Source organism: Opisthocomus hoazin, chromosome 25, assembly GCF_030867145.1.
Source record: "Opisthocomus hoazin isolate bOpiHoa1 chromosome 25, bOpiHoa1.hap1, whole genome shotgun sequence".
NCBI classification, from domain to species: domain Eukaryota; kingdom Metazoa; phylum Chordata; class Aves; order Opisthocomiformes; family Opisthocomidae; genus Opisthocomus; species Opisthocomus hoazin.
Window position 1 is genome coordinate 6,564,343 of NC_134438.1, and position 26,380 is coordinate 6,590,722.

Here is a 26,380-nt window from a genome sequence, read left to right on the forward strand (position 1 = left end):
ACGTTCTTCCGCAGCCGCTTCTGCCCCTGCTCTCCCCCGAGCCCGGGGGCTGGCTGCTGCGGGCAGGAGCATGTCCCCACCGACCCGGGGGGCTGTGGGGGGCTGGCACGAGCACCCCGCCCTCAGGACACCCTCAGCGGGGTGCTATGGGTGGTCTCAGCACCCTCCCGCAGCTCCCCGGAGGAACACCTGCACCCCTGGAGGTACCAGCCCCGTGGAAAGCAGTGGGAGGTGGGTGCTGATGGGGACCCCGGGGGTGCCCTCGGGGATGGGGCTGCAGCGTTTTGGGGAGGTGGAGGGGGCCCATCGCCCCCCGCCGCGGATGGGGGGATGCGGGGGGGGGGGAGCGTCCGTGGGGGGACTCCCAGGGGCTTCGTGGAGGGAGCTGGAAGCGTCCCACGGACACGCAGGGGGGGAATCCAGGGGGGCACCGGGGGCTGAGGGGGGGCTCAGCCCCGTGCAATGCGGCGGGTGGCCGGGAGATGGCCCCGCGCCGCGCTTCGCCCCTCCATTGTCCACCGCCGTGCTCCCTCCTCCTCCTCCTCCTCCTCCTTCTCCTCCTCCTCCTCCTCCTCCTCGTCCTCCTCCTCCTTCCGCCGCCGCCGCAGCCTGCTCGGAGCAGGTAGGGCCGCGCCCCGGGGGGAGCAGGGGGCCGGGGGGGGGCGGTGGGAGCTCCTCCAATGAGCGGCTCGGTCCAGGCTTTCCCCCCTCAAAAAAAGATAAACATATATATATATATATAAATAATTTCACCTCCTGGCGGGGTGTGGGAGCTCCAAGCAGTCGCGCAAGGGGCTGCCGGGGGTCGCTCCCCCAGAGCTCCAGCCCCAACCTTGTGTTTTTCCAGGACTGAAGACCCCCCAGAAAGCCCCAGAACGGGGGCGGCTGGTGGGGGGGTCCGGGGCGCTGCCCCCCTGGGGCGCGGTGCGGGGCTGGGGCGCTTGAAATGCACTGTCGGGGGTGGGGGGGGGGGAGCTGGGTTATTTTTACGAGCAGAACGATGAAACGCTCCCCGTCAGATTGCAAAGTTGCCCGTCAGCGAAGTGGGGAGGCAGGGCTGGGGGTCCTGCGCTTTGCCGTCGTGTCAGAGTCCCCCCGCCGGGACAGGGATGGGGACAGGGACAGGGATGGGGATAGGGACAGGGACAGGGATGGGGATAGGGACAGGGATGGCTCACATGCTGCTGGGAAGGGTCCCGCCAACGCCAGGGTCGTGGGCGTGGGCGCTGGGCAGGGTGCGTGGGGCGCAGAAGGCGCTGCCGAGGATGCTGGGCGTGCTGCGGCGAGCTGCGATGCTCCCTGCGCTTCTGCGGTGCGGCGGCTCCTGAGCTCGCAGAGACGCTCGTGCCCGTGTTTAACAGTAAACTCCAGAGATATGCAAGCTATTACCCCTAAGCGGAGGAGAGAGATTGACTTAACCGCAGCTATTCGTGTCTCTAAGGCCAAGCACGAACATAATTGTTCGCAGGATCTGGGTCTGGGGTGAACTAGCACCAGCGTGGTCAGAAAAATCAATCTTTTCCTCCCGTAGCGGGGAGCTGTGGGGTGAGGGGAACCTGCCAGGGAAATGGGGCACCCTGCTCTCCCGGGGTAACCGCCCCGGCGAGCCGCCTCGCCCCAGGAGCTCCCTCTGAAATGCCAAGGGCAGGGAGCCATGCAGCCGGGTGCCGGCCCTCACTGCCCGCTGCCGTGGAAGCGGGTGCTCGGTGCGTGTGTGCAAGCATCACCTGGATGCAGGGGTGTGCGTGGCTGGGGGTCCTGAGCCGTGGGGAGGGACCGCGGGATTGTAGCCGCAGCAGCATCCACGGCCCCATCCCGAGTGAGGCGTTTCCCTGCGTGTCAGGTGCTCTGGAGGAGGTGCGTGTGTCCGGTGCGTGCCTGCGGTGCGTTCCTTGGGCTGCCGCTTGCTCCCACGGCACATCACTGCTGTGGGCAGAGCGGGGCTGAGCAGCCCAAGGAGTCGGTTCCCACTGCAGACTGGGGCCGGCCAGCCCCCCTGCACCCCAACAGGCTGCTGTGGGCAGGGGGGTGCACCCCGACTGCTGCACATCCTCTGTGCACCCTGCTGCAGGGGCATCTGGGCTGGGAAGAACCCTGTGGCAGCAGGGACCAGCCCTGAGGAGTGTGTGGCACAGATACGGCGGCGGGATCGGTCCCTTGGGGCTCACCCGGACAGCTGGGTGGGCGGAGGGCAGGGAGGGCAGCGCGCTGCCGCTTGCCAACCCAACCCAGCTCGGCCGTGCACGCAGGACTCTTCCCCTGGGCTGGCGCAGCGGGATGTGCCGAGGCTGGCGAGGTGTTGTGCTTTACATTGCTGGGCTGTCACAGAATCACAGAATGGTCGGGGCTGGAAGGGACCTCTGTGGGTCACCCAGCCCAACCCCCTGCCCAAGCAGGGTCACCCACAGCAGGCTGCACAGCACCGCGGCCAGGCGGGGCTGGAATATCTCCAGAGAAGGAGACTCCACAGCCTCCCTGGGCAGCCTGGGCCAGGGCTCCGTCACCCTCAGAGGGAAGAAGTTCTTCCTCATGTTCAGCTGGAACTTCCTCTGCTTCAGTTTGTGCCCGTTGCCCCTTGTCCTGTCACTGGGCACCACTGGAAAGAGTCTGGCCCCGTCCTCCTGACACCCACCCTGCAGATATTTAGAGGCATTTCTAAGGTCGCCTCTCAGCCTTCTCTCCTCCAGGCTGAACAAGCCCAGCTCCCTCAGCCTCTCCTCGTAGGAGAGATGCTTCAGTCCCCTCATCATCCTCGTAGCCCTCCGCTGGACTCTCTCCAGTAGCTCCTCATCTTTCTGGAAATGGGGAGCCCAGAACTGGACACAGCACTGCAGATGGGGCCTCACCAGGGCAGAGCAGAGGGGGAGGAGAACCTCCCTCGACCTGCTGGCCACACTCCTCTTGATGCACCCCAGGAGACCACTCACCTTCTTGGCAGCCAGGGCACACTGGTCAACCTGTCGTCCACCAGGACACCCAGGTCCCTCTCCGCAGAGCTGCTCTGCAGCAGGTCCTGAGTGTCTGTAGGGCTCCAGCCCCCCCTTGCCTCGCTGAGCCCCCCGTGCAGGCTGTGCCCGCGGGATGGCTGCGCAGCTGGGTGCGTGTACGCCCGCGCCGTCGTGCAGCCAGCCACGCCGCAGAGGAAGCCGAGATTTGCATAGGAGCCGAGCCGCCAGCATCCCCCAGGGGGGCCGAGCGCCGAGAAAACCGGGCCCTGGGGATGGGTGCTGGGTGCTGGAGCAGCGAGAGTTGAGTAATTCGGAAAGTCTGACCGCGGGTCAGACCGGGAAGCGGAGGAGGCGCGGGGTGTCTTGGCCCCGTCATCGTCGTCGCTGTGGGGCCCAGAGCTGCCGCGTGGGAACGCTGGGGTGGGTGGCTTTGCAGAAGGGTCCCACCCTCGCTCCTCGCCGCGTCCCCATCGCTTCGCAGGTGCGGGGTGAGGTTCAGCATCTCCTGTGCAGCTGAGCATGTGGCTGTCGCACCTCGCTGCAAAGGGGGGGCCCTGACGTCCCCCCACCCACGCTGCCTCCTGCCTCATGCCCAGCTGGGACACCCCGTTGTCCCCTCAGTTGTCCCCACTGCGGGCTCGGCTCCCACACACGGGGCTCTCAGTGGTGCCTCTGCAGAGCTCCCTCCTACGGCTGCCCCGAGTCGGGGGCTTTCCCGTCCCAAACCCGACCCACCTTCCCGGGACAGGATTTCCTCCCGAAGGTGGAAATACGTAGAAAAATTATGGAAGAGCCTTTAGCATCGGCCAGCTTCACATCCTGCCTCCTCCGGAGAGCTTGGACCGGACTGGACTTTGCTCTGCTATTAACAGGAGACGTGTTGGCTTGAAGAGGAAGAAACTCCTCCTGCCATAAAGCGACAGGTTGGAAGCGAGTGGCACGGGCTGTTTTCAGAGCGTTTGCTCAGCTCGGTGTGTGCGGGACGGCAGCTGCCTGGTTTGGTTTTGCTGCACAGAACGAACTGTCCGGATCCTGCACGTCTGCGCGTCGCATCTGCGCTGGCGAGGGGAGGCTTCGGGGTCCCTGGAAGGAGCCGTGTCCGTCGTGCCCAGCCCAAGGTGAGGGCAGCTCCCGGGGGGTGAAGCGAGGCCGGAGCCTGGCGCAGGGGCCCCGGCTGCGAGGACAGATGCTGGGGACGTGGACAAGGTCCGGGCCCTTCCTACCACGCTGCCGAGAAACGCTGGCGACAGCTCCGAGCCCCCTCTGGAAACTCCTCTGCGCAGCCCCTCGGCTTTTTGAGTTCAGCTTTTTGTTTGCAAAGTGGGGAAAACAAATAGAATTGCCTGAAAATGCTGGGAGCAGTTCCGGGGTGGAAATCCGGCAGCTTTCGCTGTTGGAAGCATTGGTTTTGCTGGGTTTTTGGGTTGATGGGTGGTGTTTCAGCAGTGCTTGGTGTGGCTCCAGGAGTGAAACGCTCTGGGTTTCAGTTTCGTTTTTCAGTGACCTTTGGGACCAGGTTTCTTTCCTGGACCACCAGTTCCAAACTGGGATGAAAATCCTGCATTTTGCCTGTGTCAAAACACCACCTGGAGACCCACCCAAAAGGCTTTCCTTGGTCGTGACGTTGCCCGGGAGGTCCCCAAAGGCCCCACTTCCTTCTCTTTTTGGAGGGGAAGAGGAGAATTGAGACCAGAGTGTTTCTTCTGGATCAGGGGGGGCTGGGTCCCACCTGCTCTGGGGGGTGCTGGAACTGGCGGGGGGCCCGGGGAACCTGCCCTCCCCTTGCCACCAGCTCCATGGGGCGAGCTCTGCCTCGCAGGTGTGGGAGCATCCCTGCTGCTGGAGGGCAGTCCTGGGGTCCAGTGTGTCCGGGGAGCTTTGTCACCCCACGACGTGCTGTGGCTCGCGGCGGGAGCGATGGCCGTGTGGCTGGGGACGCAGCCGGGAGCAGGCTCCATGTCCCCAAGGCAGGGGCTGCTCCGGCGGCTGGGAACGCGGCAGCTCGCCCCGTTCCGCAGGACCGGCGGGATGGATGGATGGACCCGCAGCCCCAGAGGTGAAGGCTGATGCTTTATCCTTCTCACAGCCACTCCTCCCTCCGCCGGATTATAAATGGGCGTGAATTGTCTCCCCTGATAGGCATAACCTCCATCCTCGGCTCCCACACCCCGGGGAGGTGCCCCGCCGGGGCTGGCTTTGCTTCCTCGCCCTCAGATGTTTGATGGCTTCCCAGATGCTTCGGACGTTTCTATCTGCTCCGATGCAGCTGCCTATGAGGGGGAAGGGAGGGATGGAGGGAGGGATGGATGGATGGATGGATGGATGGATGGATGGAGAGATCCGGGGGTGCACAGTGAGTCCCCGTCGGCCGAGGTGGCTCTGCCCCGGGCTCCCATCCCCAGGCATGGGGAGGCAGGGCTGGCTGCGGGGTCCCACAGGACAATTTTCTGCTCGGCTTCCCTCGTCCCTCCCCACGCCGAGCAGGTGCTGCTCAGATGCGGGGAGCAGGAGCAGGCGTGGGGTGGCTGCAGGCGGTGCTGAGCTCCCCTCAGATCCCCTCCCCTCATCCTCCTCACCCTCCTCCCAACCTTTGCACCAGGGCTGGGATAGTCCACCCCCGTCCCACCGATGCTGGGAGTGGGGACAGGGAGAGCCATCCTTTGCCCTAAAGCCCTGCAGAGAGGCTGTCCCCGAGAGCCACCGCAGAACGGGACCGGCTGGCGTGGAGGGGTTTTGAGGGGGCTGGTGGAGCCCGGAGCCCTCATGGGGGGGGACCTGGCTGCTCCTGGGTGGATCTGGCCGTTGTGGTATTTGAAAAATAAACTCTACGGGATCCGGCTCATGCAGGTGTGAAAGCCTCACCCCAAGCCTCCCATCCCTGGAGGGTGCCCCAGGGTGCGCGGAGCCCGGGGGGGTGTTGGACAAGGAGCCGTGATGCTCTGGAATCGTGTTTCAAAATGCAAGAGCTTCCTGAAAGAGGATTTGAAGCCGATTCGGCTGCGTTTCGGTCTCAGCACTGGTGTTCTCGAGGGCTGTGCCCGAGAGGAGGTTGGCTTGGTGCACCCTGGCAGCACATCACCGGGGATACGGCCCTGTGCTCTGCCGGTGCGGCCATTCCGGACAGGGCAGTGGTTGCTGGTGGGGTATGCCCCATCTGCAGTGCTGTGTCCAGTTCTGGGCTCCCCACTTCAAGAAAGATGAGGAGCTGCTGGAGAGAGTCCAGCGGAGGGCTACGAGGATGATGAGGGGCCTGGAGCATCTCTCCTACGAGGAGAGGCTGAGGGAGCTGGGCTTGTTCAGCCTGGAGAAGAGAAGGCTGAGAGGGGACCTTAGAAATGCCTCTAAATATCTGCAGGGTGGGTGTCAGGAGGACAGGGCCAGACTCTTTCCAGTGGTGCCCAGCGACAGGACAAGGGGCAACGGGCACAAACTGAAGCAGAGGAAGCTCCAGCTGCAGATGAGGAAGAACTTCTTCCCTCTGAGGGTGACGGAGCCCTGGCCCAGGCTGCCCAGGGAGGCTGTGGAGTCTCCTTCTCTGGAGATATTCCAGCCCCGCCTGGCCGCGGTGCTGTGCAGCCTGCTCTGGGTGACCCTGCTTGGGCAGGGGGTTGGGCTGGGTGACCCACAGAGGTCACTGCCAACCCCTGCCGTGCCGGGATTCTGTGGATGTGGTGCCGGCACGTGGCTCCCTGTGCGGCTGCAATCACTGCTATGAGGCTGTGCTGGTGCAAACTGTGAAGAAAGTTGTGTTAAACCATAATTTGGGGCTTACACAAAGGGTTTCCAGTGGATGAGTGGTTCTCCCTCCCGCGCGCCTCCGGCCGAGCCGTGCGCTGCGGCAGCAGTAACTCAGTGCGGGGAAGCGTTTCTCCGAAAGGTGGGATCCCAAGCTGGATGGGTCTCCTGAGGCTGACGTGACCGTGGCGTACGCCAGGAAATTTAAAGTCAGAAAATTATCCCTGTGTTAGTAGTAGTAGTATTTTAAAGAGGAAAAAAATCTGCTTGCCTCTGCTCCTCTGGAATTCAGAATTCAGAATTCTCGTGCTGAGACCTAACCGTGCAGTCCCGGGTAATTTTTGTAACAGGTCCCAAACCCCCGGGAGCAGGAGCCTGCAGCGGGAGGTGCTGGTGAAGCATCGGTCCTGCCCCCGACCGAGGACTGGGAGGGCAACTGGGAGAGGCTGGGGCTCTTCCATGTACGTTTGCGTCGCCTTGGTCCAGCTGCCGCGCTGGCTCGCGAGGGAAGGGGCTGAGCCGGCTGCTCGGGGACACGTGTGGTGTCCCCAGCTGAGGTGACGTCCCCCGGGTTGCACGCAGCCCCCTCCTGCATGGCTTTTCTCCAGCTGGTGTTGGCACCACGAGGCTGCTGTGCCAAGCACGGGCTGAGCCTGCCTCCCCATCCCCATCCCTGTGTCCCGGCTGCTCCGACGGTGCCCGCCCGGCTCGCGGCAGAGGCAGGATGGGGTTTGGGGTTGCTGCTCCGGCGCGGGTCCGGCTGCAGCCCACCGGCACAGGCGGGAGCTCCGGCTCGACCGGGCGGGAGCGTTTCTCTGCTCAAAACGTCAGCAAGATGCAGATGCTTCTCTTGGAGACGAGAACGGGTTTGTGGCTTTGTCAGCCACAAAAATCGGTTTGATTTTATTGCTTTTGGGTTAAAAGCAGATTTTTCTTTGTTCAGCTTCCAGAAGCCCAGGACTGCCAGCTTTTGGGATTTCTATTTTTCCGGGAAAAGCCCACGGCTGCCAGCAGGGTCCAAAATGCCGGGGAAGGGAACGTTTACAGCCCATCCCCTCTGAAGCCATTTTTCCAGTTCGACAGCACAAAGAAGCCGGCTGAGCAAGGTGCCTGGCCAGCCTGGTGCTGGGGGGCCGAGAGGAGACCCGTGCCGGTGGGGGGGTCCAACCCGCCTCGCTCGCAGGGAGCGGGTTTGCAGCAGGCGAAACCGGGGCCGGGCTAATTAGCAGCCATCTGGTCCCGGGGTCAGGAGGGCCCGTTTGCGGGTGGGGAGGGGGTGATGTGTCTGGGGGCTGCTGCGGGTGATAATTGGCGACCGGGCAGGGAGGGGACGGCGAGGACCAGCTGGTGACGATGGTGATGCTCACCGGGCGCTGTGTGCCGGAGGAGCGTGGTCGCCTGCATAGCCCGGGCTGGAGGTGGTTTCCCGATGCTGTGGGGTGGGGTGTGGGGGGCACAGACGGGCTCCTCCATTGCCAGGGGTCAGAGCAGGCAGGGGAGAGCCCGGGGTGGGCTGGCAGCGGAGGTCCGGTGTCCTCCCGGTGCTGAGGCTCGTGAGCCAGCCCTGGCCAGAGCCCGAAAACACTCCGCTGCCTCTCAGCTCCAGAGGTTTCGAGTGCTGGCCATCTCCAGGGTCTGCGGGCTTGCTCCACTTTTCTGTTTAACATCCACTTCGTTATTTATTTTGCTAGGAAAGGAAGAGGAGGTGAAACATCCTTCCCCGGGGAGCGTGGTGCTGGCTGGGCAGAGCAGAGCCCCCCCCGCTGCGGTCACCGCCCTCCGCGGGCTTTGGTCGGGGGCCAGGGAGCGGTTTCCAGCCCGGCTGTTTTGCCTCTGCTCATGCAGTTGAATCCTGCAAAAAGCTGGGTTTGGAGGCTGTGCGGTGCTGGGCACTGCGGGGAGGCTCGGAGGGACCCACGGGTCCGTCCGAGGGGGCTGGGGCTGCCAGTGGTCATTAGAGCAGAGCGTGATGCCCGCGTCCCCATCGCCGTGCCCCCGTTTCTTTCTTGCTGAAGCAGCCCAGACTGGTCGGTGCTGGGGAATGGGAATGAGAGTCCAGCACAGGGCTACGAGGATGATGAGGGGGCTGGAGCATCTCTCCTACGAGGAGAGGCTGAGGGAGCTGGGCTTGTTCAGCCTGGAGAAGAGAAGGCTGAGAGGGGACCTTAGAAATGCCGATCAATATCTTCAGGGTGGGTGTCAGGAGGACGGGGCCAGACTCTTTCCAGTGGTGCCCAGCGACAGGACAAAGGGCAACGGGCACAAACTGAAGCCGAGGAAGCTCCAGCTGAACCCGAGGAAGAACTTCTTCCCTCTGAGGGTGACGGAGCCCTGGCCCAGGCTGCCCAGGGAGGCTGTGGAGTCTCCTTCTCTGGAGATATTCCAGCCCCGCCTGGCCGCGGTGCTGTGCAGCCTGCTGTGGGTGACCCTGCTTGGGCAGGGGGTTGGACTGGGTGACCCACAGAGGGCCCTGCCAACCCCAACCATTCTGTGATTCTGGGATTCTGTGCTTCTGTGAATGTGAGCTGGTGAGCAGCGAGCGCTCCCAGCTGTCCCGCGCCATGTGCAGTTCCCGCTGCTGAAGCGGGGTTTGGGGACAGGACACCACGGCTCTCAGACAGGGAGAGAGCAGTGTGCTGCCGGATAAATCCCTCGGGACCGGCCGCGGGAGGTTGGTGCCTCGCTGCCCGGGCTGCTGCAAGCTGAGCATCCTCTTCCTCGGCGGGCACGGTGGGGGCGAGGCGGGCAGCACCCCAGCTTGTCCTTCCCTTTCCCTTCTCTCTCATCTTTTCCTTTCTGCTTCAAAAAGCCCTAGTTTTGCTGCGGAGGCTGTCTTTTTCTCAAAGCTGTGGTGGTTCCAAGACGAGCAAGGCGTCTCAGAGCCGTGTCCTGGGTACGTCGCTGGAGCATCGGCACCGCGGCGAAGCCTGTGCCGGGGCAGGCTCCCCATGGCAGCGAGCTTGCGGGTTGAGTCAACCCCAGCTGCAGGCGCTGGCCTCGCTGCCCTCCCCACTCTGCTTCTTAATTTATCCTCGGAGAAATATTATTTTGTCCTCGGGGAAATACGTCGGGCTCCAGCAATAGCCCCGGCAGCTGCTGCTGGGCCAACCAGCCCTGCCTGCCCAGTGGCCGTGGAGCTCTGGGGTGGGCGGGCAGCAGCAATTTCTTTATTTAACCCAGCGTTTCTGAGCCGCCGAACGTTTCCTCTTTTCCATCGCAGAGAGGAAGGGCTGTACCACAGGCAGGACCCTCGTCCGCCTGCCCAGCCGTTAACCCTTGCCTTTCCCAGGTGGCCGGCGGTGCAGCATGCCTTTCTCCTGACCCCTGAGCCCGGGAAGCGGAGGTCCTGGTCCCCAGAGCGATGTCCGCCACGCGCGGCGATGGGGAGCACTGGCAGTCGCTGGAGTCGGTGGGGATCAGCCGGAAGGAGCTGGCGCTGGCGGAGGCTCTGCAGATGGAGTACGACGCGCTCTCCCGCCTGCGGCAGGACAAGGAGGAGAGCCGGGCCAAGCAGCGGGGAGAGCGGCCCCTCATCTCCTGGGACGAGCCCGCCGAGAGGAACGGCTGCGCCGGCATCAAAGCGGCACGTGGACTCTCCGGCTCCGACCCCACACTCAGCTGCAACGTCCCAGTGGCACCCGAGGGTCCCCCCACGCCCGGACATCCCCCGGGCCCCAGTCCCCCCCGGCCGGACCCCCAGCCCTGGCTGAAGGGACCCTTGGCTGAGGACTACTTGTACATCTTTGAGGGGTCAGGGGGGGACTTCCTCGGGGAGCCCCTCAACGGCACCTCGCCCCACGACGGCGGGGACAGCTCCCCCAAAAAACTCTCGCCGCCCCCGCTGCCCCCCCGGCACCCCCTCTGGAGCTCCCCGGAGGGGAGCCAGCGCTCGGGGAAGGGGTCCCCCCCACCCTCCAAAGGACCCCAGCCCAGGGACATCAACATGTTCTCAGCAGCCCAGGAGCGGGCTCACAGCAAGCTGCTCGGCCGCCGCATCTCCGAGGAGGACCCCTACGGCATCGCTGACTACGGCGGCATCAACGACGCCATCACCTGCCTCAACCTGAAGTCCACCTACGAGTCGGAGGTGCTGCGGGAGGCTGCTCGCGGCTGGAAGGAGGGCAGGAGCATCTTCGAGAAGGAATCGAGCGGCAAGCCGGTGGCACGGAGCAAGACCATGCCCCCCCAGGTCCCACCACGGACATACGTCTCCCGCTTCGGCAACCGGAAGAATCTGGCACTGAACAAGAACCGCAGGATCTCCGTCGATCCGGTAAGAGGCTTTTCTCTTGCTGTCTTGGAAGTGGAGCCGGGAACTTGGTGACTTTGCTGCGTTTCCTTCGCTTCGGGTTGGTTTTACTTGTCCCATCACCGGGGCTCTCAGAGCCTTGTCGGTGCATCACGGTCAGAGGTGTCCGCGCCCTGAGACCCCGTCCCCGGGGGTTGGTAAGAGCTTCCCAGATTGCGCAGCTCCCTGAGGGGCGCGGGATCCCGTAGCTGTGGCCAAAACCCTCTGGGGTGGGTGAACCAGGGCTGGGAAGCCAAGCAGAAGGACACGTCCCACCCGAGCAGGCGGGATGCTCTGGGCACAGCCGTCCCGAGCGCTGCCTCGTCTCCGCACCCTCGTGCCCGGAAACCGCTGGGGCTGACCCTGGCCATTGCTGTCACCCCCCAGCATCCTGGGGATGCAAGCAAGCGCTGCCAGCTCCGGAGGCCACGCTGCAGGTGGTTTGCAGCGGGCTCGTGTCCTGCCAGCTCACGAAACGTCACAAGATCCTCCGGAAAGAGCCGGGAGTCTCCTCCCGAGAGCTGGGCGATCGCTTTCCTGTTCGGCTCGCGACCTCCTTTCCGATCCCAGCTCCCTTCTTCCCTCCATAGGGCAGCGAGCGGGGTATCTCCCCTCCGCACTCGGAGGCACTGGGGGGCTGCTGGCGCTGTCGCCGTCCCTCTCCTGGGGCTGTCAGGTCCCCCTGTCCCTGCCAGGGTGCCCGTTGCAGGGACAAAGCCACGGCTCATCCCACCTCCAGCAAGAGGAGGAGATAAATAACGGGAGAAGTCGCCTTCCTTGCAGGGTCCCCCCTCCCCAGGGAGCGAGGGATGCAGCTAGGGACTGCTTGGCTGCGTAAGTCACTCTCGGCTTTCTCGGTGTCAGAAACCAATTATAAAAGAGCATTAAAATTGTCTTTAGCGGCTGCTGTGTTCTCTGCCTTTCTCTGCCTCCCATTAGCTCTGGCTGGGTTAATTGCTCTGACAGTGGGGCCATTGTTCGCTGGGAAAGAGCAACGGAGGCCCGGGGACCCCCGGGTGCGGGGGGAGCCTGGCACGGCGGCGCGGTGGGAGACCGATGTGCGGGGCCGGGCGCGGGCAGGGCTCTGCTGCAGCACCTCGGTAGCGTGGGGACAGTCCCTGCCTGTCCCACAGCGTCCTCGGGTCCGTCTCTGCCCATCCCTCATCTCCACTGGGGAAGCTTTTGGAAACAACCTGGACACGGCCAGTTTTGGGGGCTGGGGCAGCAAAACCTCGGGGCTCCCTTCTCCCAGCCATGGGGAAGGTGCTGGTGGAGATGTGGGTGATGCGTCCTGCAGCGGGTGCCTGCCCGGCCCCAACCCCTCCCGTGCTGGTCCAGGTCCCCCTGCGCCGCTGCAGAGCTGCCTTTCCCCCGGCCGCAGCAACGCCGGGGCCAGCAAAGGCTCTCGGTGCCTGGTGCTCTGACGGGGGGATCTGGCAAACCCGTCCCAGGCGGGCGGTGGGCTGGAGCCCCCAGGGACGCTGCAGCCGGCTGACGGGCTTGTGCTCTACCCTGTAGGTTGCCCCCCGGCCGCACTCCTTCACCAACGGCTACGAGCTCTTCGAAGTCTCTGAGGAGCGGGATGAGGAGGTGGCTGCTTTCTGCCACATGCTCGACGTGTGAGTACCTGGCCGGGGCTGGAGCATCCCACTGCAAAATGCCCCAAAACAGGCATTTTTTGGGGCGGTGGGGCAAAAACCCAGAGCAAGGCAGCATCTCTGACCTGTCCCTGCCTCCGCAGGCTGCGATCTGGCTACAGCACCGAGGACTATTCCCTCACCGGCGTGGTGTGGAGTGCCGTCAACCTCAGCCCCGAGCAGCTGGGCCACGGCGTCAGCCTGAAGGTGACGGTGCTGTGTGACAGCCTGCGGGAACCCCTCACCTTCACCTGCGACTGTAAGTGTCCCGTGCGACGCGGCCGCTCGCCCGTCTCCCCTTGCAGCAAGCTCTGGGGAACCCGGGGTGATATGAAGTGGGGACAGACCCCAGCAACACCGGGGTGGAGGATCTGGGGGGGGTTCCCACCATCCCCGGGGCTCAGGATGCTGCTGCTTCTCCCCGCAGGCTCCTCCACTGTGGACCTGCTGATCTACCAGGCGCTGTGCTACACGCACGATGAGCTGCACGCCGTCGACGTCGAGGACTTCGTGCTGAAGATCTGTGGTTTGGAGGAGTTCCTGCAGAAGTGAGTGTTGTGGCAGGGGGGATGACGCAACGCAGTCATCCTGGGGCTCACGCGCTCGGCCGGGCTTGCCCCGTGCGTGGCCTCGGCTGGGTGTGATGGGAGGTCAGGGCTGATCTCGGTCAGCACAGCGGGAGCCTCTCCGCTTGGTTTCCTGCCTCCCGAGCCACGGCGATGATCTTGCCAAAACCAGCATGTTGGGAGCATCTTTCCCGGTGGCGGGGTATCCATCACGCTGACCCTGGCGCGCCTGGAGACAGGCCTGAAAACCAGGGAGCTGCCAAAAAAGCTCTTTGGAGGAGTATTAATAACAGCCATGTCAGCGAGCGGAGCAGCAGAGCCCAGCTTCTCCCTGTTTAAATTGCAGGAGAAGGTGGAGAAGGGACGTGTCGGGGGGAGCGGGTGTGGGGGGCACGGGAGCATCACGGCTGCAGTGGGCTCCCTCGGCTGCGGAGCCAGGGATGGGCGATGGGGACCAAGACCTGCCCAGATCCCTCCCCGCCATGCTGCCTTTCCCGGAGGAAGGCTGCGTTCCCAGAGGGGTCTGGGGGTCCGGCAGCTCGGGAGAGCTCTCTGCAGAGGAAGCTGCAGCAGCCACACGTGCCACGGGCACACGCCGTCCTTCCCGACGGCTCGGTGCAGCCAGCCAGCTCCCGCTGCTGGAGACCTGCCCTGGGCCTGGCCCCGCCGCGGGAAATCTGCGGGAGCTTTGCCATGGCCTCCGGGAGCTGCCGGTTTGGGCCCCAAAGGGGCGACTGGGAATTGCTCAGCCCAGGAGAGCCTGCGCAGCATCCGTACAGAGGGCGAGCGGAGCCCAGCCCCGGCTCCTGCCTGCCCGGCACGGCCGGCTGAAGCGGTTCTTCCCGTCGATGCTGAGCCCTGCTGCTGCTGAGCAGCCCGGTGCACGTGTGTGCACGTGTGTGCACGTGTGTGCGTACGTCCTCGCACACAGCAAGCTGCTGACTAGCCCTGGGTGCGGCAGCGTGCCCGTACATCTGCCCCGTACAGCAAACCTCTGCCCTGGGCGGCTCGGGGCTACCAGGGAGCACCCAGCTGTAGCTTGGAGGGCATTTCCCAAAGGGATGAGCCTCCTGCTTTTATGGCAGGGAGCGGCATCCTGGGTGCGGAGCGGGACAGCCCGTCCCCGGCGAGCGTTTCCCCGGGAGCTGGTGCAGGCAGGCACTGCCGTATCTCCCGGGGCCCTCAAAGGACCTTTGAGAGAGCCCTGGGACATAAAGCCCTTTTGTCGCCGGTCTTTTCTTTCCACATCTTCCCCGTGGTGGAGGAGATGCTGTAAGTGCCAAAACCCTCCCTGCGGAGCCGGTCGGGCCCTCGAGCCCTGCACACCAGCCTGAGCTCCTCTCCCGTGCAGGGGTGCGCAGGATGCCGGCGCTGCGGGTGCGTTGCTGCAGGCAAGGCTCCGTGCAGCCCCTTCCCCACACTCGTCTTGCCCATCGTCCCAGCCACGGGGCAGGACGTGGCACTGGTGGCCACGCACTGATCAGACTGTCCCTGTCCCCTGCAGCCTCCCACACCCCCTTGGCACCCGTGGCTCTGCCGCGCCGGCCAGGGCTGAATCAGCTCCTTCTCCCCCGCAGCCAGCAAGGAAAGTGGGTCTGGACGGCAAGCTCTGCCAGTCCTGCTCTGGGGGGAGTGCCTGTGCTGGTGGGCACGGTGGGACCAGGCTGTCACCCCCTGCTCCGGGGCTCACCCCGGTCCCGCTGTCAGCCGGAGCATCCTCCGGCTCCTCGGGTCCACGCTTCCCACGCGTCAGCAGGCAGGTCCAGGCATGACGGGCTCCTCCACGCCCGCTCCTGCTCCGCCGTCCCGGCTGGGCTGGGCACAGCTTTTTGCAGGGTGTAGGGGAAGGAGAGAAGACAATAGCTTATTCTTCGGGTTTCCTAGCACAAGCGGTGTGGTGCCATGAACGTCCGTTTGCGGGCGAGGCAGCTGCAGCCGAGCGCCAGCCAACGCTGCCTGGCCACGGGACGCTGGGATGGGGCATCGCGGGTTGAATTTTGGGGTGTGGGGTGGGATGGAGAGGGGCCACGGGCTCAGCGTGCGGTCTCCGTCCCCGCAGCAAGCACGCGCTGGGCAGCCACGAGTACATCCAGCACTGCCGGAAGTTCGACATCGACATCCGCCTGCAGCTGATGAAGAGGAAGGGGGTGCGCAGCGAGCTGGCCCGGACGGTGGGTGCCCGGGTGCGGGGGACAGCGCGGGGATGGCCCTGCCACCTCCCTGCTGCGGGAGCACCCGTCTGCAGCCGAGCTGCGGCACAGCATCTCTCCATCTCCAGGCAAACGATGACCAGAGCCCCTCCACCCTCAACCACTACATCCACCTCCAGGAGAGACCCATCAAGCAGACCATCAGCAGGTAGAGGGGACACGGCGGGACCGGCCTCCTGCACTGGGTGCCCGCCCGGCCGGGGCTGAGCTCTGCTCTCTGTCTCCCAGACAGGCCCTGAGTCTCCTCTTCGACACCTTCCACAACGAAGTGGATGCTTTCCTGGCAGCCGAGGTGAGCACCAGGGACGGAGGGGGCATTTTTGGGGTCACCTTGTCTGATTTGCTATGGACTCTTTCCTCTTTTCGTTACGGGGCTCTGAAGGTGCATCAGAGAAAGGGAAAGGTGTGAAAGGAGGGGAAACTGAGGCAGGGGCTGGTGCACCTCCCCATGCATGGAGTATGGACCTCAGCTGCCCAGGGGTCCTGCGTCAGCCCCCCTCTCTGCCCCCCAGGGCGACTTCCCGCTGAAGGCAGAACGGGTGATCCAGTCGGTCATGGCCATCTGCAACGCCCTGGCTGCCGTGGAGTCCCAGGAGATCACGGCCGCCCTCAACCAGATGCCCCCCTGCCCCTCCCGCATGCAGCCCAAAATCCAGAAGGTCAGTGATGGGTCCCTGGTCCCTGGGGGTGCGGGACTGGGGCGCTCAGCTGGGAGGTGCAGAGGGGAAGCACATTCTCACATCTGACTTCTTTCCCTCCTTCCTCCCGCCGTACCACGTGGAAAATTCCTCAATAGCTGGGAGCAGGCAGCTGCCTGGCCGTGCTGCCTGCTCCGGCAGCCGAGGAGCCCGGGCTGGTTGCGTCAAGCGGCTGCCTTGGCGAGCTGCTCCCCGCCGACAGCGCGGGGCCGATTCTGATGTTGCTCTTGTGGTTTCTTTTTTCCTCAACAGGATCCAAATGTTCTGGCCAAGAGGGAAAATCGAGGTATTTCTGTTCTCCTCCTCCCCTTCTGGGCTCAAGTTCTTGGTGCTTTTAATCTTCAAACCCCTCCTCCTCAGTTATTAAGGCCAAAAATGTGTTTGAAACTGTTCTGGTTAAGAAAAGAGGGTTTCTGGAGGCAATGGCTGTTATTCCTCCCCATGAACTCAGCAAAGTGGGAAGCCTGAAATTCTCCCTCTCGCCCACTTTGTCCCCGGGGAGACCAGCCCGAGGTCCATCCCTGGGGTCCCTCCAGCACCCCGACCCCCGCCCAGAGGGACGCCACAGGGGCAGCGGGGCCAGCAGCCGCCCCGTCTCACCCCTGTCCCCCCTCCCCTGCAGAGAGGATTGTGGAGAGCCTGACGGCCGCCATCCTCAACCTGGTTGAGCTCTACTGCAGCACCTTCAACGCCGACTTCCAGACGGCCGTGCACGGGAGCCGGGAGCACGGCGTGGCGCAGGAGGCTCGCCTGCTCTCCTGCCCGCTCTCCTTCACCGTCTATGCCACCCACCGCATCCCCATCACCTGGGCTGCCAGGTAAGGGCAGCTGCCTGGCCTTGCTCAGCCTCTGCCTGCCCATCCTGGGGCTCACACCCGTGTTAAATCCCTCTCCTGGGTCACTGAGGAGGGTGTCCCTGTCCCAGATATTCAGCAGGCATGGAGGGAATAAGAGCTAACCCGCCCCAAGCCTCCCAAAGGGCAGGGGTATGGGGATGCTGGTGCTCGGCGGGTGGTGAGGGACACTCAGAGCCAGCTGATGCCGGAGCCTCTGGGCGCGAGCGGGTGCGACGGGCTCTACCGTGCTCTCCCATCCCAACCCCACGAATCCCCGGGGCTGCAGCGTCGCTCCGGGGCTCGCTGCCTCCCCGGGGATGTGACAGATGGCCCTGGTGCAGCGGGGCCGGGCTGCCCTCGCCCCACATCGGCAGCGTGCTCCTTTGTTGGGTGCCGCGGTGCCCGTACCCGTTTTCGTCCCTGCGCCAGGGGCCGGCGGGGCTCCGGGCGGGCAGCAGGAGCCGGCCACGGGGAGGGCGTGCGAGGCAGCGGCATCGGCAGCAGCCACCCCGCCGGGGACCCCTCGCCTTTGTCCTGTCCTTAATGTATTCCCCTTGGTGACTGGCTCCGAACAAAGCGGGTAGCCTGGGAAATGCCGGCATCCCCTGACCTCCGGCGCCCCGCAGCCCTCCCCGGATTGTCGCTCGGCACCTGCCACATGGCAGGGCTCCCCCCCGCCCCGGCAGCCCCCTGTGTGATGGTATGCGCAGTGGCATATGGCGATGGGGACGGGGGCTGCTGGTTCTGCACCCCCTCCCTGGTGCAGCCCCCTTCCCGAGCCCAGCCTGGGCAGCACCTCCATCCTCCCCACCCCGCTGAGGCAGGGTTTGCCCCATGGTGGGGTGAACCCCTGGGTGCTGGCTCCCCTGCCCCAGGCAAAGCCCCCCTTCCCCCCCCCAGCTCACAGCTCCCTCTGCTCCCCTTGCAGCTACGAAGATTTCTACCTCTCCTGCTCCCTCAGCCATGGCGGCAAGGAGCTGTGCAACCCCCTGCTCACCAAGAAGGCCCATGTCTACAAATACCTCTTCCACCTCATCATATGGGACCAGCAGTAAGGCAGCGCCCTGTCCACGGGGCAGGCAGGGGGTCCCTGGTGCCATCCTCTTCCTCCTCCTCCTCCCCTGCTCCAGCGGCTCCTCTCTGTGCCTCTCCCTGCTTTTTGGGTGTCGGAAGCTCTCGTGTCATCCCCAGGAATAGCCCCAGTGCCAGCCCCGCGCTCCCTGGACCTGCATGTCTGCCCCCGGGAAAGGAGATCTGCTCCAAAAATAACGCCGGGAGCAGGCGGGGCGGCCGTGCCGAGCCCTCGCCACGCCTGGCATTGGCAGTGGCCCGGGGAGGTGGGGATGGGACGGGATAATTTTAGAAGGCGCCGGTGCCCCCCAAGGACAGGCGCCGAGCGGCCGGTGGGGAACGGAGTCGTGCCCGTCCCCTCCGAGGGGCAATCCCCCGCCCGTGCCCACCCGTGGGGGGGGTGTAGCTGCCACCCTGGGCTCCCCGGGAGCGTCGGAGAGGAGCCGGAGCCTCAGCCCCGGGGTCCCACGCAGCCACGGGACGAGGTCAGTGTAAGGTGGGGGCCCCCCACAGCAGCCCCCATGCCCTGCGGTCACCTTCCCGGGACAGAGAGCAGCGGGGCTCCCTGGTTCTGGGAGAGGATGGGGCTACACAAGCAGCTGGCTCTCCCCGAAACCGGCTGCCTCCCATGGGTGTCTGCCCATGATGTGGGACCTCCATCCCATGCCGGGGCAGCCCAATGCCAGCAGCAAAGGCGTCTCTTGAGCCGGGTTTTCCTGGGGCACGCTTGGCATCCCAGGGTGGGGGGCTCGGTGCCGCTGACAGCACCCATCCCTCTCTTGCAGGATCTGCTTCCCCGTCCAGGTGAACCGTCTGCCGCGGGAGACGCTGCTCAGCGTCACGCTCTTCGCCGTGCCCGTCCCGCCCCCGGGGAGCTCCTCCGACGCCAACAAGCAGCGGCGGGTCCCCGAAGCCTTGGGCTGGGTGACCACCCCCCTCTTCAACTTCAGGCAGTACGTGGGGTGTCCTGCTGCGATGGGCGCAGCGAGGGACCGTGCCGGCGTCCCCGGAGTGTGGCAGGAGGGTCCCCAGCGCCTCAGCTCAGCAAGGGGACAGCATCGCTGCGGCGGTGCCACCCTCCTGCCCCAGCAGACCAACTCCCCATGCCAGGCTCTCACCCCTCCTTCTCCTCCAGGGTCCTGACCTGTGGGCGAAAGCTCCTGGGCTTGTGGCCTGCGACCCAAGACAACTCCAGAGCCAGGTCGAGTGCCCCCAACTTCCACCAGCCCGACAGCGTCATCCTGCAGGTACAGCCTTGCGGCGGGGGGTCCCAGGAGACACACACGCCCCGAGCCCCACGTGCGGACCCCGCTCACCCTCTGCCTCTGCCCCAGATCGACTTCCCCACCTCCGCCTTCGAGGTGAAGTTCACCAGCCCGCTGGCAGCCGGGTTCAGCCCCAAGTACGAGTTCGGCAGCCTGGGGGAGGAGGACCAGCGCAAGCTGCGGGAGGCGATGCAGAAGAAATCACTCTACTGGTAAGCAACCCGGCGTGGGGATGGCGTCACCCTGCCTGGGGGTCTCTGCTGATACACCCCCAGCGCTGTCCCAGCACGCACAGGGGGGATCTGAGGGTCCGACCCTGCCTCTGGCCGCCAGCGGCTCGGGGTGAGGATGGAGCCTGGCATCTGTCAGAGCTGCCGGTGCTCAGTCCTCCTGCGCTCTGCTCTCGCCGGCTGCCCCTCTCTGGGGAGGGTCTCTCGAGCCACATCCCCCCCAGTGGGGACGGCTGCCCGGCCCCTCGTCCAGCCCGGTGTGGCCGAGCCGGCCGGAGCCCTCCGGCGCTGGCTGGAAACGGGAGGATCAGATGTCGGCAGCTGCACCGGGATCTGCTGCGCAGGACGGCGCTGACGCTCCTTGCAAAAAATGGCTGGAGGGCACGGCCAGCCCGGCCGGCACGGCGGTCCCCGGGCAGGGGGACAGCAGCTCGGTCACCCCTGTGCACGGGTGCTCGGGTCCTGGCTGTCCCCTGGGGAACGGGGCGCAGTGTAGGGACGGGATGCCCCATCCCCAGCCATGCCGTCCCCTCTGTTGCCTCGAGCCTGAGCCGTGCCCCCCCGTCCCCCCGCTGCCGTAGGCTGATGGACGCCGACCGCAAGCGGCTGTGGGAGAAGCGGTACTACTGCCACGCGGCGCCCGGCGCCCTGCCCATGCTGCTGGCCAGCGCGCCCAGCTGGGAGTGGGCCTGCCTGCCCGACATCTACGCCCTGCTCAGCCAGTGGACCTACATGAGCCACCAAGATGCCCTGGGGCTTCTGCACGCCACGTAAGCCACGGGTGGGGTGTGGGTGCCACTGGGACGCAGGCTCGGGCACCGGTCCCCTCCCCGTGCAGCAGTGGGAATGGGGGGGTGATGCTGAGGATGCTGTCCCTGGGACGCCTGTCCCGGCCGCAGGTTCCCGGACCAGGAGGTGAGGAGGACGGCCGTGCAGTGGATCGACTCCATCTCCGACACCGAGCTGCTGGACTACCTGCCCCAGCTGGTCCAGGTGTGTGGTGGGACCGGGATGTGGTATGGGGTGTGTGGTGAGACCAGGAGGTGGCATGGCGTGCGTAGTTGGACCTGGAGGTGGCATGGGGTGCGTGGTGGGACTGGGACGTGGCATAGGGTGCGTGGTAGGACCAGGAGGTGGCATGGGATGCATTGTGGGACTGGGATGTGGCATGGCATACATGGTGGGTCCAGGATGTGGCATGGGGTGCATGGTGGGACCAGGAGGTGGCATGGGGTGCATGGTGGGACAGGGATGTGGCAGGGGTATATGGTGGGACCAGGAGGTGGCATGGGATGCATGGTGGGACAGGGACGTGGCAGGGGTATATGGTGGGTCCAGGATGTGGCATGGCGTGCGTGGTGGGACCAGGAGGTGGCATGGGATGCATTGTGGGACTGGGACATGGCGTGGGGTGCATAGTGGGACCAGGAGGTGGCATGGGGTGCAATGTGGGACCGGGATGTGGCATGGGGTGCATGCTGCTCCCGTTGTGCTGCAAACCTGTCCCCTCTCCAGGCCCTGAAGTACGAGTGCTACCTGGACAGCCCACTGGTTCGCTTCCTCATGAAGAGAGCAATCTGCGACCTGAAGATCACCCACTACTTCTTCTGGTGGGTTTGCGGGGGCTGGGAGCGGCATGGGGGACACGGGGGCTCGCCTGACCTCGCGTGTCCCTGCTCCGAGCAGGCTGCTGAAGGACGGCCTCAAGGACTCCCAGTTCAGCATCCGCTACCAGTACCTGCTGGCAGCTCTGCTCTGCTGCTGCGGGAAGGGGCTGCGGGAGGAGTTTGACCGGCAGTGCCTGCTCGTCAACACGCTGGCCAGGCTGGCCCAGCAAGTGCGGGATGCCGCCCCGTCCGCACGCCAGGTGGGTGCCAGGGGGGTGCCAGGCTGCATCTTAGCCCCCCGTCCCATGCCTACCTCGTCCCGTGCCCACCCTGTCCCATGGCCACCCCGCAGGGCATCCTCCGCGAGGGGCTGGAGGACGTGAAGCAGTTCTTCAAGGCGAACGGGTCGTGCCGGCTGCCGCTCAGCCCCAGCCTGCTGGTGAAGGGGATCGTGCCGCGGGTGAGTACCGGAGCCGGGGGCATCAAGGGGCTCCTCTGCCCACACCCAGCTCGCCCTGACGGGCTGCGCCTTCCTCCCCGTGGCAGGACTGCTCCTATTTCAACTCCAACGCTGTCCCCCTGAAGCTCTCCTTCCAGAACGTTGATCCCCTCGGGGAGAACATCCGAGTCATCTTCAAGGTGAGCCCGTCCTCCCGGCGATGCCCAAACCCCCGGCACGGCTGCCCCAGCCTGCGTGGGGCTGGCTCGGCTTTGCCCCCCGGCTCTGACGGCTCTGCCCCTGCGGCTCGCAGTGCGGCGATGACCTGCGGCAGGACATGCTGACGCTGCAGATGATCCGGATCATGAACAAGATCTGGGTGCAGGAGGGGCTGGACATGCGCATGGTCATCTTCCGCTGCTTCTCCACTGGCCGCGGGCGAGGTAACTCGGCATTGGGGTGTCCCCAGCGGCATCGGGCCCCCGGGCATGATGCTTTTGGGCTGGTGATGGCACAGGAGCTCCTGGAGCTTGGCTAGAGAGGAGCTGCTGTGGGTAGTTGTGATCCCTTTGGATCTGCTCCCACCAGCCCGTCTGTAGGAACGCGGCTTTGCAGGCTGTCACGCAGTGGTGACGGCTGGGTTGGTGGCAAAGGGGCTGGGGTCTTGGTGGCCTCCGGGTGGGATGGATGGGTCTTACCCTGTTGTCCACGCTGCCAGGTATGGTGGAGATGATCCCCAATGCCGAGACCCTACGGAAAATCCAGGTGGAGCACGGTGTGACAGGCTCCTTCAAAGACCGGCCGCTGGCAGACTGGCTGCAGAAGCACAATCCCGAGGAGGATGAGTACGAGAAGGTGAGGAGGAGCCTGGCAGGGTCCCTGCTCCTCATGCCACCCTCTCCAGGGACAAGACCTGTCACTTCCCAACACGTCCAGCCTTTCTCCTTGCCTGGTGGCTCCATCCCTCCCTCCCTCCTCGCAGGCCGTGGAGAACTTCATCTACTCCTGTGCTGGCTGCTGCGTGGCCACCTACGTGCTGGGGATCTGCGACCGGCACAATGACAACATCATGCTCAAGACCACCGGCCACATGTTTCACATCGACTTCGGCAGGTTCCTGGGCCACGCGCAGATGTTCGGCAACATCAAGAGGTGAGAAACGCCTCCGGCATCCCCTTCCCCTTCGCCTGGGCTCGTCCCTGCGGGGCTGCGGCTCTTCAGCATCAGGGTCCACCCTGATTTCACAGAGTGGAATCTCATGTTGTGGTCCCGGTGGTGGGTGACCCCAAGCCGTGCTCACTTTCTGTCCCTGCTTCCCCGGTGCAGGGACCGGGCGCCGTTCGTCTTCACTTCAGACATGGCGTACGTCATCAACGGGGGGGACAAGCCCTCCAGCCGCTTCCACGACTTCGTCGACCTGTGCTGCCAGGCCTACAACCTGATCCGCAAGCACACCCACCTCTTCCTCAACCTGTTGGGGCTGGTGAGAGCTGGGGGGGCACGGACCTGTCCCCTCCAGGGCATGGCAGAGGGGTCCTCCTCCCCCCGCCTGCCCTCACCCCCTGCCTTGCCCCCTAGATGCTGTCCTGCGGCATCCCTGAGCTCTCCGACTTGGAGGACCTCAAGTATGTCTATGATGCCTTGAGGCCGCAGGACTCTGATGCTGATGCCACCACCTACTTCACCAGGTAGAGGACATGGGTGGGTGATGGGGCAGGAGGGGATGGAGGAAGCCCATGGAGGAAGACCTGGGCACAGCTCGACACGCTGATGGGTTCCTCTGTGCTGAACACGTGGTGGCCTCGTTGCAGGTTGATCGAGTCCAGCCTGGGCAGTGTGGCCACCAAGCTCAACTTCTTCATCCACAACCTGGCGCAGATGAAGTTCACGGGCTCTGACGCCCGCCCGACCCTCTCCTTCGCTCCCCGCATGCACACCATCAAGACGTCCGGCCGGATCCGTGACGTCTTCCTCTGCCGCCATGAGAGGGTCTTCAACCCCAGCAAGGGCTACGTGAGTGGGGACAGTTGGGGACAGGCGAAGGGACAGCTTGTGTGGTTCTGTCCCGATGCTCCTCCCCGGCCCCATGTGGGCTTGGGGCACCTGGGTTCCCCATCCCGTGTCACAGCCCCCGCTCTCTGCAGACCTACGTGGTGAAGGTGCAGCGGGAGAGCCCGGGCGAGGTGACCTTCGTGCAACGCACCTTCGAGGAGTTCCAGGAGCTGCACAACAAGCTGCGCCTCCTCTTCCCCTCCTCGCTGCTGCCCAGGTACCCCCGCAGACCCCCATGGACCCCCAGGGGCTCCCCGCCACCCGCCGGGCGTTGCTGAGTCTCCGTCCCCGCAGCTTCCCCAGCAGGTTCGTCATCGGGCGGTCACGGGGCGAAGCGGTGGCCGAGCGGCGGAAGGAGGAGCTGAACGGCTACATCTGGCACCTCATCCACGCGGCCCCTGAGGTGGCAGAGGTGTGGAGCTGGGGGGGGTCCCGGCGGGGCAGAGGAGGGGTCTTCTGCCTCCCCAGAGGTGGGGATGGTGCTGGGGATGCTGGCGAGGTGGGAAGGTGCTCGGGGGCCAGCGCACCGTGTAAAGCATCGGTCCCAAACAGCGGGGGGACGCGGTCACCACCGTCACCGCTAACGTCACCTCCTCGCCCCGCAGTGCGACCTCATCTACACCTTCTTCCACCCTCTGCCCCGGGACGAGAAGGCGGCTGGCACCAACCCGACCCCGAAGCCGGCAGGTAGGGGGGCTGGCGGCAGTGCTGGCAGCTGGCTGGCAGCGCGCGGGGCGATGGCGGGGGGCTCCCGTCCCACCCACGCCCCCTCCTCTCCTCCTCTGCAGACGCCACGTGGGCTCGGCCCCTGGGGAAGGTCGGCGGGGAGGTGAAGCTCTCCATCTCCTACAAGAACAACAAGCTCTTCATCATGGTGATGCACATCCGGGGGCTGGTAGGTGCGCGGTGCCCGGGGGGGGGTGGCAGGGTGGGGGTCCGCCCCGCTGCTGTGCTCACGGGGTGTCCCCCGGCTCTGCCCCACAGCCACCATTGCAGGATGGCAATGACCCCGATCCCTACGTCAAGACCTACCTGCTGCCCGACCCCCAAAAAACAACCAAGAGGAAAACCAAAGTGGCCCGAAAAACCTGCAACCCCACCTACAACGAGATGGTACGTGGGGTGGGGCTGGCGCTGGGGGGGTCTGGGGGGGGTCCGTGGCTGAGGGTCTGCCCCGTTCTGCCCCGCAGCTGGTCTACGACGGCATCCCCAGGGGAGACCTGCAGCAGCGGGAGCTGCGCCTGAGCGTGCTGAGCGAGGAAGGCTTCTGGGAGAACATCCTCCTCGGGGAGGTGGGCATCCGCCTGCGGGACCTGGACCTGGCGCAGGAGAAGATGGGCTGGTTCGCCCTGGGATCCCGCGGCCACGGCACCCTCTGAGGTCCCACCGCCGGGGCTGGGGACCCACAGTACCGCGGCCCTGCCCGTCCCGGGATGCGCCTACAGGGACCGGGCGTCTTCTTTTTGAAGTTTACCTTGTGTCAAGGGAGCAACGCGGGGAGGGAGGGGCAGGGAGGAGCGGTGGGTGCTTCGGGGCGGGTGGTTCTTCCTTTGGGATATCTGTATTTTAATTTTTTTTTTTTTTAATAACAAATAGCGCGCGGCCGGGCAGCGGGGCGGAGAGGAGAGGGGAGGCGTCGCGGAGGTTGGCTTCGCCCCGGGGTGCACCTCCAGCCGGGAGCTGCCTGCCCTGAGCCGGGCGATTCCCATCCCGGGGAATTCGCTCCCCAAGGAGAGCGACGTGGCGGGGCCGTGCGTGGTGCCGGGTCCTAGGTGGCCGACCCACCGGCCACCCTCCCCGTCCCCGTGCCCCGTTCCTCGCCCGCCATCCGGCCCCGGAGCCGGGGACGCCTGCGCCGGGGTGCGGGCTTGGTGCCTGTGGTGCTTTGTTTACAGCGAGAGCTCCGTAAACGGACGAAATGTTTCTCAGGATCGAGAATAACGACCTTAACCTTTATATTAAAAGTTTTAAATACTGCGTCTAGCGGGAGGCGGCGGCGGGGGGAGCAGCCCGGCTCCGCCGGCGGCCGGGACCCTCCTGCCTGGACCACGGTGGCGTGAGAAGGGGATGGCGCGCGCGGGGCGGCTGGGGGCCCTGCCCGGGCATCTGCCTGCACCTCTGCCTGCACATCTGTCTGCATGTCTGCCCCAACCTCTGCCCGCACATCTGCCTTCACCTCTGCCCACACATCTGCCTGCATATCTGCCCGCAAGTCTGCCTGCACATCTGCCCGGACATCTGCCCCGACCTCTGCGTGCACATCTGTCTGCACCTCTGCCAGCACATCTGCATTCACCTCTGCCTGCACCTCTGCACATCTGCCTGCACGTTGTCCACAAATCTGCCTTCACCTCTGCCTGCACCTCTGCCCGCATGTCTGCCTGCACATCTGCCCTAACCTCTGCCCACACATCTGCCTTCACCTCTGCCTGCACATCTGCCTGCACGTTGCCCGCACCTCTGCCCACACATCTGCCTGCATATCTGCCTCTACCTCCACCCGCACCTCTGCCCATCGCAGGGCCCAGGAGGCTGAGTCCTGGGGGCACGGGGACGCGGCTCCCCCGGGCACCGCAGACACTCCCGAGGACCCCGGCCCCCTCCAGCTCGTCTCCCCGGTTAATCATCCCCGGGCCACTGTTACCCCGCGGACCGACCGCAGCGCCCACAAACGGCGGGACGGCCCTAACGGGGGGGGGGGGGGGGGGGGGGCGCCCCCCCGCCCGGTCCCGCCCGCGCCGGGTCCCGCCCGCCCCGGGACCCCCGCCGGGGCCTCCCCGCCGCCAGAGGGGGCGCTG

At 65.3% G+C, this 26,380-nt stretch overlaps 1 protein-coding gene across 1 annotated transcript; it reads left to right on the forward strand.

Annotated features, from left to right (window-relative positions):
• Positions 1-25,559, forward strand: PIK3C2B (phosphatidylinositol-4-phosphate 3-kinase catalytic subunit type 2 beta). The gene is made up of 33 exons (XM_075442922.1): positions 1-231; positions 9,973-10,956; positions 12,490-12,590; positions 12,713-12,867; positions 13,036-13,156; positions 15,234-15,345; positions 15,453-15,532; positions 15,613-15,676; positions 15,897-16,043; positions 16,335-16,368; positions 16,705-16,900; positions 17,847-17,969; positions 18,775-18,942; positions 19,125-19,236; positions 19,324-19,466; positions 20,066-20,254; positions 20,384-20,477; positions 21,000-21,094; positions 21,171-21,351; positions 21,444-21,551; positions 21,638-21,730; positions 21,844-21,973; positions 22,249-22,385; positions 22,513-22,682; positions 22,857-23,013; positions 23,109-23,218; positions 23,342-23,543; positions 23,675-23,799; positions 23,877-23,994; positions 24,188-24,269; positions 24,371-24,477; positions 24,567-24,695; positions 24,773-25,559. Exons 2-33 carry the CDS (start codon positions 10,045-10,047, stop codon positions 24,959-24,961), a joined length of 4,884 nt encoding a protein of 1,627 aa, XP_075299037.1. The 5' UTR covers positions 1-231; positions 9,973-10,044; the 3' UTR covers positions 24,962-25,559.
• Positions 25,560-26,380: the final 821 nt, after the last annotated feature.

Excerpts from the sequence above, each read along its gene's own strand:
- PIK3C2B (XM_075442922.1), top strand. The coding sequence starts at position 10,045 with ATGTCCGCCACGCGCGGCGATGGGGAGCACTGGCAGTCGCTGGAGTCG. Across the intron at positions 18,943-19,124 it reads CCCCTCTTCAACTTCAGGCA|GGTCCTGACCTGTGGGCGAA; the intron begins GTACGTGGGGTG and ends CTTCTCCTCCAG. Across the intron at positions 24,270-24,370 it reads CCCGACCCCGAAGCCGGCAG|ACGCCACGTGGGCTCGGCCC; the intron begins GTAGGGGGGCTG and ends CCTCCTCTGCAG.